Source organism: Hakea prostrata, unplaced genomic scaffold (genome assembly GCF_041222555.1).
Source record: "Hakea prostrata isolate BN-2017 unplaced genomic scaffold, UWA_Hpros_2 contig_15, whole genome shotgun sequence".
Taxonomy (NCBI): Eukaryota; Viridiplantae; Streptophyta; class Magnoliopsida; order Proteales; family Proteaceae; genus Hakea; species Hakea prostrata.
Genome location: NW_028291134.1, coordinates 1,538 through 11,163, shown reverse-complemented (window position 1 = coordinate 11,163; position 9,626 = coordinate 1,538). Strand labels below are relative to the sequence as shown.

At 42.2% G+C, this 9,626-nt stretch overlaps 1 protein-coding gene across 1 annotated transcript; it reads left to right on the top strand.

Annotated features, from left to right (window-relative positions):
* Window positions 1-7,368: 7,368 nt before the first annotated feature.
* LOC148999310 (uncharacterized) lies at window positions 7,369-8,166 on the top strand. Its single transcript, XM_089141273.1, has one exon. The coding sequence runs from the start codon at window positions 7,369-7,371 to the stop codon at window positions 8,164-8,166; it is 798 nt and encodes a 265-aa protein (XP_088997399.1).
* Window positions 8,167-9,626: the final 1,460 nt, after the last annotated feature.

Genomic DNA, 9,626 nt, shown 5'->3' with positions numbered 1-9,626 from the left:
CGGATAATCATCATCAAAGGGATAACTATCGCATAACCTAACGGTTATCTCAGGAGTCCTCTACTAACCCAAACTAGTAGAAGTCTATCGCTCAACGGATCTTATTGATAAGATCCAACGACTACCCGAGGAAGGCTCGAGTGCATCCAACGAAGGAGATTCGAAGGTACACTCTATATAAACCTCACTACCATACAAGGTGAGGGACGGATCAATCGATCAAGGAGAATACTATCTGAGACTCAGGTTCAGATACATACTGATAGACCTCAACTATCAGCGTCCTGCTATCTAGATCACCTTTCCCGTTTCTTCATTCATTAGCTCTGTGCTTCTAGCAGAGCCGTTTGTGATTAAGTTCATCAACTGACTTAGCCTTCGGAGGTGGACTCCCGACCCCAGCGGTCGGGCCACATCTGACGCTTTTGTTTTGCAGGACACTACGTGGAGATCCAAGGGCTGAGCAGATTTTGGACGCATCAGGAGTTAATACAAAATTAAAACTTTTTTTTTTCCTTCCTTTCTTCCTCTTTCTTTTAAGCAAAGGTTCTTAGGCTCCCAACTAAAAGTGGCGGACATTGACGATAGCGCGTGCCTTAAAAGGCCCAAACACCTACCCTTATACCATTTAAGGCATGCATATATAAAATAAGAAAATTGGGGATGCCTAACATTATAGAATAACAAAAAACTACAATACGCTATAAAAGGAAGAATCTATGTGATACACTAACAACTGTAATTAGTAAATAAAGGAAACTAAAAGTAAAAGCAATAATAAAATTGACAAATATTTTATAAAGATAAACTTAGTTGACATTAGCCACATGGGAAACTAGTGGAGAAACAGAAGAAGGGATTCAACACCCACACGGCTTAGGCATTCACACCGCCACTGGGGAAGCCCGACCCCCAAAAACATGAACAATAACGGATTTTGTTAAAAAAGATAATGGTAAAATAATACAAGGGGCACTAGGTATAACCCTAAAGACTAAAACGTGTAACTTCGGCTTCGTATCATCATTGGTTTGTTATTATAATGGAATAGTTCCAATCATTGTTACAATACCCACTAATATCTTACACCTTAGAATACGGATATGAGCGAAGCGAAGCCAAGAGAAAAAAATATATTATTATTTAGTAGTAATTAAAGAGAATTTCGATCAGTGATACGGTATTTACACCATGCCGTTCCAATCAGAGATAAAATAAATAAATTTAACTAAAATGAATAATTGATTCTAATTTTGCAGGGAAGGCTCTAATACCAATTGTTGGGACTTTTAGGGTTTTCCTCAACCCTAATCAATAATAAAACCATTCAAGAACTAGAATGCGATATAATATATTATGAAGTATTAAGCATACCTTACACCAGACATATATTGAAGAAGATTGATGCAAATCTTGAATGTCAAATCTGGAGAGTGACGAGGCCTTCTCCAATCTTCTCGTCTTCCTACCGTACATCTTTCTTGTGGAGAGAGAAGAAAACAAAAGAACTTAAGAGATTGGAGGGACCCCATCACAGCTATTTATAGTAGCAATCCCAAAACCTAGTCCACTTCCATAATGGACCGGTTTGGCCCATCTCAAACCTAATGACAGTGCATCAGCCCGATGTGTTGAGACCCCCATCAATTATTAATCCCAATAATTAATCCAAGCCCATATATTGCTTAGGATAAACCTAGCACCTACATCCCTAGAGCTTAGAATGAACTCAGTTTCACCATGAAAATGCCCCTGGTTTAGTCCAAAGTAATTGGGCCTAATTCAAAGAAATGAACTAACAACAAAATAAACAAACAACCATGATTCAAAATAAACAAATGGGACAATTAAAAAGCTACCCCTCTCAATGGAAATTTCCCCCCTACACTGAGTTTCACACCCCACCCGATGAAATCGGACCCACCCTGACAACCCGTAGGTATGATGCATAGCCACAAGATCGGGTTACACTATTAGTAATAACTAAAGCACACAATCTCATAATCAAGAGCAAACAATATTCAGTTCTTCAATTAATAAACGATAAAAGGTCCCAAAATTCCACAATGAATACTGAGAGTATCTAAAAAATAAGAATATATGAGTGGAAGCAAAAATAAAAATGGTTTCATTATTGTCTACAACTCTTCTTCCCCGAGGGTTCATAGCTCCAGTTATGTCAACATTAAACTCTCCTAGAGAATGGTTCCCTCATGACCAGGAAAGTAATCTAAAGAAAAAAAGAAATCCACAAGGAATGAGTTCTAAAGAACTTTATAAGGCAACAATCACATATATATTCCACGATCGCATAAATATAGGGAAAGGAATAATGAAATGATATGCTGAATATGCATATAAGGAGTCTAACTATGCATGTCTCTATCTAGGAAAACATGTCTTAAGATATACACCAGCTCTCTTCTGTGTAGATCTCGTCACTCGTGCTTCCTCACAGACTAGCTACCTCTATTAGGATCTAGGGGCAAGGGGTACAGTCCACCTCATCCACCATGACTGGGGTTTTGGTCCACACTCCCTCACCACGACCATTGGTCTTAGTACCGGCACATGTCAAGGATTCTAAACCCAATGCAAGGTCATACAGTGACACACTGCATGTGGTCCAGATAGTTTTCCTCATGCCTAGTGCCCTGTTAGTCTAATATCCGTCTCCACCTAGGAATGCTAATCCTCACGGACTGGTTGCCTCTATTGGACAACATTCCTTAACCACATATGCTAGGGCGGATGCCTCTTATGTCTCTTCACGACATCCAAGCTGTCTTTTGGACGGCCATTAGCCCAACCCTCAATATATGCAACCGAAGCACTGCATGATAATAGTCCTGTGTATTCTCATGGACTAGTTATCTCTGTTGAACGCCCACAGGACCACGTCACTGCCATCATAGATCACTCAACTTCAATACCCCTGCCAAAAGGGTAGTAGCATGTAATGGGTAACCTAACCACGCATCTAGACATCTTAATCATGAAGGACAACAACTAAGCAAAGTGCAGGAAACATAAAAAACGATGGTCCAAACTACAGTCCCTAATGTTCAAGGATAAGGATTCCAATCTAGGTATTCCCCAAGTCAAAGTCACACCATTCAACATCTCTCATCATATATTGAAGTGAAACACAATAAATATCATTCATAATTCAAAATTAGTCATTTATCCATGCATAACAATAATTACAACAAGTTAAAGAGTTATAGACATGCTTAGAACAATAAACAGATTAGTACATCAAACAATCCAGCAATATATGTAATTGTGTCCTTACCTAACATAACAGAAAAATATTGATAAATGGCCAAAATCCTCACAATCAAAAACTCCATTAGATCTGAGTAAACCCTAGAGTTATGTTCATAAAGTTATATTTAGGTTTAGGAATCAAACTGGGCAAAACCAGCCTCAACACAGGCTCTGTCGACCAACCGATCACTTGGGCCAATTGCTTAAGCCAGTTGGTTGAAGCGACCTCCTCAAGCAACTACCAAGTCTCCTAGCATAATTACAAGTCCAAAATTCAGACTTCTGATCACTCATCTTTCACAAAAAATTTGATGATCTTAAGCCCAAATCACATTCCTAGAACACCACACAAGCATCTTCAATCACGAAAAACGAAAGAACTAAACACAACATGGATTTGGAAATTAATATCTTTATTTGGGAGTAACTGGCATTAAAATAGATATGAGATTTATTCTCCCGATGATTCAATCGAAAATGAACGAAATAATTACTCTCCATCTCCAATCATCTTCAAGCAAATCACCCTCTAAAGTGAAGTTAATTAGTAGAATAAGAGAGCAGTTAACTTACCTTCTTCTAGAATCCAAAAGTCAACAAAGTCTCCACGAAATGAGGTCTTCCACTCCAACACGTGTTCTCTGACATTGCAGCCGTCCCCAACAGTCTACAATATTAAAATAATGTGAAAAATAGGATTTAGGGGGGGCTTAAATAGGGTGTTGAGGGGCAAAACAGGCATTCTGCCCGTACTATTCCAAGTGACCGGCCAAAGTGGTGCTTGCTTGGCCATTCAACTGTCTTAAGCAACCGCGCCGAGTACTTTTCAATACTTGGGTTATTTGCACTCCCAGTTGATCTAATGTTGCTGCAAGTTTAAACATCAGATAGAGGACTCTTACCTCGTGCATTGACAACATCTAACTCTGTCTCTCTTACACTAGATAACCACCTGCCCAAACCATTCGATTTCCGACTGGACCTTATTCTAGTTCCAAACAAGGCAAGTTCTTCACTATCTTCAACTAGATCCATGGGTTGGGCTGACTCATGGGCTTTAATTCAAATGGCCCACAACTTCTTTTGACTAGAAGCTTGGGTACTCGAACTTGCAATTCGGGTTTCAGGTTAGGATTATGGGGGTTATTATATTGAACATACAAAATCTCCTCCCTATTCAGATCTCCACCCCCATCCCCTTTGGCAACATTCTCCGCCGTAATGGAAGAAACAATTCGAGGAATCGCATCCTGAAGTCTTGAATAGTGCCATTTTGTTGAGCATTAACGAACAATAAATCGCTCAAACTCTTCAATCTAAAACTCCTTCCCTAGAAATCTTTCCTCCTGTTGAGACCGAATATGACCCCTTGATTGAACTGTTGTCAAGCCTTAGCTAGTCGGCCTAAACTTGCCCTTAAGAGCAATCAATCAATGCGGGCTGATCATGGTGATCAAAAAGGCAATTCCAATGCTCAAGTCAAATTCAATTACACCACTACCCCGAGGATAGACTTTTAGAGGTTGAGATAAATAGCTAGAATGAAAGGGAAGAGAAGTTAAAGACTACCATTAAATGAGGTAGGTGAGGAGCGTTTATAGCATGGTAGGATGACCATTAGATCATGCATGCTGGCCTTGATTTCCTCATTGTTTGACATGCTAGACATCAATGGCAACAAACCTAACATGTCGGATGTTGGCGGGTGACTATCATAGATTGATGTGATAGGCTCTACCGAAGTACAAATCCTCAATGACGAGTTAGTGAGCACACTGTTCAATACATGGTGACACGTCAATGTAACACGTGATGTATTGTCAACCCTAGCATTGAGAATAATCTCAATCAGTGGTTGGGTCTCCAAAAAATAACTTGAATGATGTCAGTCGGTGCTCGGGAAATCCAAACAATTTTCTTGAAGCCTCAGCCTTGTGCTTGTTTGTTGATTATCCCAATCCACTTAAGTCATGACTTGATTTTGTACTTTAGTTAAGCCCCTCAGACCCATGTTCACCCAATTCAACACGAATCAATTAGGTCTGCTCATTGGTTAGGAACCGAGCTCCTATACGTGAAATTTGGCATAACACCTCCCTTTCTCCTATGAAGCATCTTAGGGAATCTAAGTGTACAGAAGCAGATACTCCCTTTTATCAACAGATTGACTTCAGTTCTTTCTCTTCTTTCATAATCCAAGCTTCTGAAGGTAATGTCTAGTTAACAAACCTTTTTCACCTTTACTATGGTTTTGAGGTCATTAGATGGAAGATGGGTAAAGGACACACCCATTGCATAAAAACTATTCACACTATATGGTTATCAAACATTTTATCTTTCTATAAGAGTTATACTGAAGGGGTACCAAACGATGATTTTTTTTTTATATATATTTACTAATGATTTGTGTTAAAAAGACAAAAATAAAATAAAAAATGAAAATGATACCAAAGACAGCTAAATGTCTATCAAGGTCTGGCTGGGATTGGCCCTATAGGAACAAGGCTAGGGTCAAGACCGGGCTAAGGTATTCAAGGTCAAGGTCAGGATTTTAAAGGTCCAGCCCAACCTAGGTTGCTGCACTTACAATTGGATGCTAATGACGAGTTGCGCACATACATCAATATTGTACCCAGTTTGCAACTTTTCCCTTCCCTTTTTTCTTTTCAACTCAAGCTCACTTCTCCTTTTCTTTTAATATCTGTTTTATAACATTCCCATTCAAGAGACGAGCTCTTGTTATAAAACTATTTCTCGATATATTTGTGTACCAATGTGCCATTTTTTTAATTTGGAAATGGGTGTGATACGGAAGTTTCATATCCAACCGGGTCAGACCCGAATGGATCTCCACATCCGGTTGGCCACCTCCTGGCACAGGTTTTTTAGCCCCTTGGGTAATACCAAGTTGGGGTTCCACATTCAATCGGGATCATAACCGACTGACTTGATCGAGGCATGATGAACGTACGACTAATATAGCAACCTTCCCCTATTAAGAAAGTCAACTCCATTGACGATTGCACGGGATTAATAAAAGGAAGGCGTGATCTCAGAAGATATGACAGCCCCCGTCAGATAAACTTACCAAATGCATATAAGGTAACATAATCAGTATAAGATAGGGGACATACCTCTCTGGTAAGCATCCAATACACTATGAGCATTATCTTGTGTTGCTTTTACATAAGAATTCTTGTTGCTCATCATCTGACTTAGCCATCGGAGGCGGCTGCCCGGCACACGAGCCGGCCGGCATCTAACCTTTCTTGCAGGACTCATCGTCCCAAATACGAGAGGAGGCTCAGTCAATCCAGAAGTTTAACTAAGACGCATCAGTTTGGTGCCGTCTGTGGGAACGACAAGTTCCAAAGTCATGGTGAGACGAGTAAATGGACGTTCCCGGCAGGAAACTACCGGGGATGATCAAATGATTTTAGAAGATGGGGTTGATCCCTCAACCCGAGTAGAACAGGATCCTCTTCAAGACAACCTGGTTCTAGAAGGCCCGAACGGGGAAGGAACATCCAAGGTCCCCAGGGCCATGCTACTGTGGCAGATGTGGATGAAATAAGAAAGGGCATGCTCGAGATGCAAGGAGTGTTGCGTAACTTGGTCCATCAAATTGGAGTCGAGCAAGGACCGAGACGTAACACTCAGGCGGGAAGGTTGCTGAGAGCCTTCCAGATGGTGAGAGGATCCCGAAAAAGAAGGGGTGTCCCATGAGGTAGGCAAACCTGGGGACGAGGGGTGACCCATCCCGATCGGTATAATCGCCAAACAACACCGAACGGGACCAGGATCAGTGCCTTGGATCGTATTTCGGTACCATCTAAGACCGGATCCCTACCCCAAAGGAGTCATCGGGAGGAGATCAAGGACCAAGGAGAAAGTCTTTCTCAGCCTTCACGTTCAAGGGTGTCTGTGACCCCAACACACTCCCGAAGGGAGGAGGCCGTTGAATCTGATGAAGATGGGGCTAGGCAAAATCGACTCCGAAAGAGAGTGGCAGCGGTCAAGCGAAAGCTAGAAGATCGGGAACACGACAAAGATCTGGACGTTATTGACCGAGAACCATTCTTAGATGAGATTATGAACATGCCTCTTCCACGGAATTTCATCATGCCTACCTTTACCCCGTTCGAGGGAAAGACGAACCCGAAGGAGCATATAAGCTACTTCAAGTCAGTAATGACTTTACTTGGTCGGGAGTACGAACTGCTTTGCAGGACGTTCCCGACTTCACTCAAAGGACCGGCCATCAAGTGGTTTAGCGGCCTAGAACTGGGATCCATCAACAACTTTCGGGAACTTGCTCTGAAGTTCATATCCCGGTTCCGTAGTGCCATCGGGAGTAAGAAGACGTCCGACAGTTTATTCGCCATACGGCAAGGAAGAAGCAAATCCATTCGGGATTTCCTGAAACGATTCGACAAGGTTGCCATTGAGATCGAAGATCTTGATGATCAAGTAGCGTACAACGCACTTTGGAGTGGGATCACTCATCAAAGACTTTTGGAAGTCTTACTAACAGATAAGCCCAAAACATATGGGACACTATTGCGTAAGTGCCAGAAGCAAGCCAGTGTTTACGAAGTAATAAACGCTTGGGTAAAAGCCGATCAAGATAGAAGATCTAATCGGGATACAGATAAGAATTCCCCGAATGACAAAAATCAGGGGTCAAGAAATAAGTGGAAGCGTGATCAGGGACGGGTGAATTACACTCCCCTCAACGCAAAGCCGTCAGAGATTCTGATGAACATCCGGGACATGAAATATTTGAGGTGGCCCGGGAAGCTGCATTCTCTTCCAGAGGATCGGGACATGACAAAATTTTGTCGTTTCCATAAAGACTACGGGCACCACACGGATAATTGTCGAATTCTGAAATAAGAAATCGAGAAATTAATCCAACAAGATAAACTTGGTCAGTATGTTCGTGAGTTGGGAAAGACTCGAATAAATTCGCCAGAACCCAGAAAGAGAGCCCGATCACCTAGCTCGAGAGAAGCCGCCAAAAAGGCTGATAAGGGAAAAGAAAAAGAAGATCGGGAGGAGACACCCATCTACGTGATCATGGGAGGCCCAACTGTAGAATCTATCAGGAAGGCAAAGCAAAAAGCACGGTTCGTGAGAGCCGTTCACCTACCCAAAAAGAGACCAAATCTGGCATGCCCGGAACCAATAACCTTTACAGATGAGGATCTATGCGGAGTTGTAGCGCCGCATGATGATGCGATAATCATCAAGGTCAAAATTGCTAATCAGGAAGTTCACCGGGTCCTGGTTGATACAGGATCATCCGTTGACCTGATCTCCTACGAGGCTTTCAAAAGACTCAAATTGGTTGATGATTTACTGACCCCTTCATCAACCCCCCTGTATGGTTTCGCAGGATCCTCGGCAGTAGCCAAAGGAACGATCCACTTGGATCTCAAGATCGAGAAGTCACCCCGAGATACACTTGTCCAAGTCAACTTTATGGTTGTAAAAGACCAGCATACAATGTGATCCTAGGACAGCCAACACTCAATGCACTTGAGGCAATTGTATCCCCTCGACACATGAAATTGAAGTTCCCGATTGATGCGGGGGTTGGAGAATGCTGCTCAAATCAATCTACCTCCCGGCAATGTTATGCCAACTACCTGAAGGAGAAACGGAGGTCTGAGAGTTCGGGAACCGCTTTGACTATAGAAGTTCGAGATGATCGAGATGAAGAAAGCATGCAAAGAGCGGAACCGGTAGAAAAACTGGAGAGAATAAACTCAGCCAGTCTCTACCCGAGAGAGGAACATTCATCGGATCGGAGCAACCAAACAAATTTAAAAAGGAGCTCACATAGTTCCTGTATGACAACGTAGATATTTTCGCATGGTCAGCAAGTGACATGCCCGGGATAGACAGGCGGATAGCAGAGCATAAGCTCTGTATCCAAAAGGATGCCACCACTGTCATCCAAAGACGGAGAAACTTCGCAATCGAAAAGCATGAAGCGATTAGAGTCGCAGTTGAAAAATTGGAAAAGTCAGGTTTCATAGAAACAATTGAATGCCCCACCTGGCTGGCCAACGTAGTGATGGTCAAAAAGGCAAACGGGAAGTGGAGAATGTGTACCGACTACACAGATTTAAATAAAGCCTGCCCGAAGGACTGTTACCCTCTCTTGAGGATTGATCTCCTGATTGATGCGATTGCGGGGCATGAAGTCCTTAGTTTTATGGACGCATATTCAGGATACAACCAGATCTTGATGAGTCAGGAGGATGAGAAGTATACATCATTCATGACCGATCGGGAGAGTTATTACTACTGGGTGATGCCATTCAGTTTAAAGAATGCGGGAGCCACTT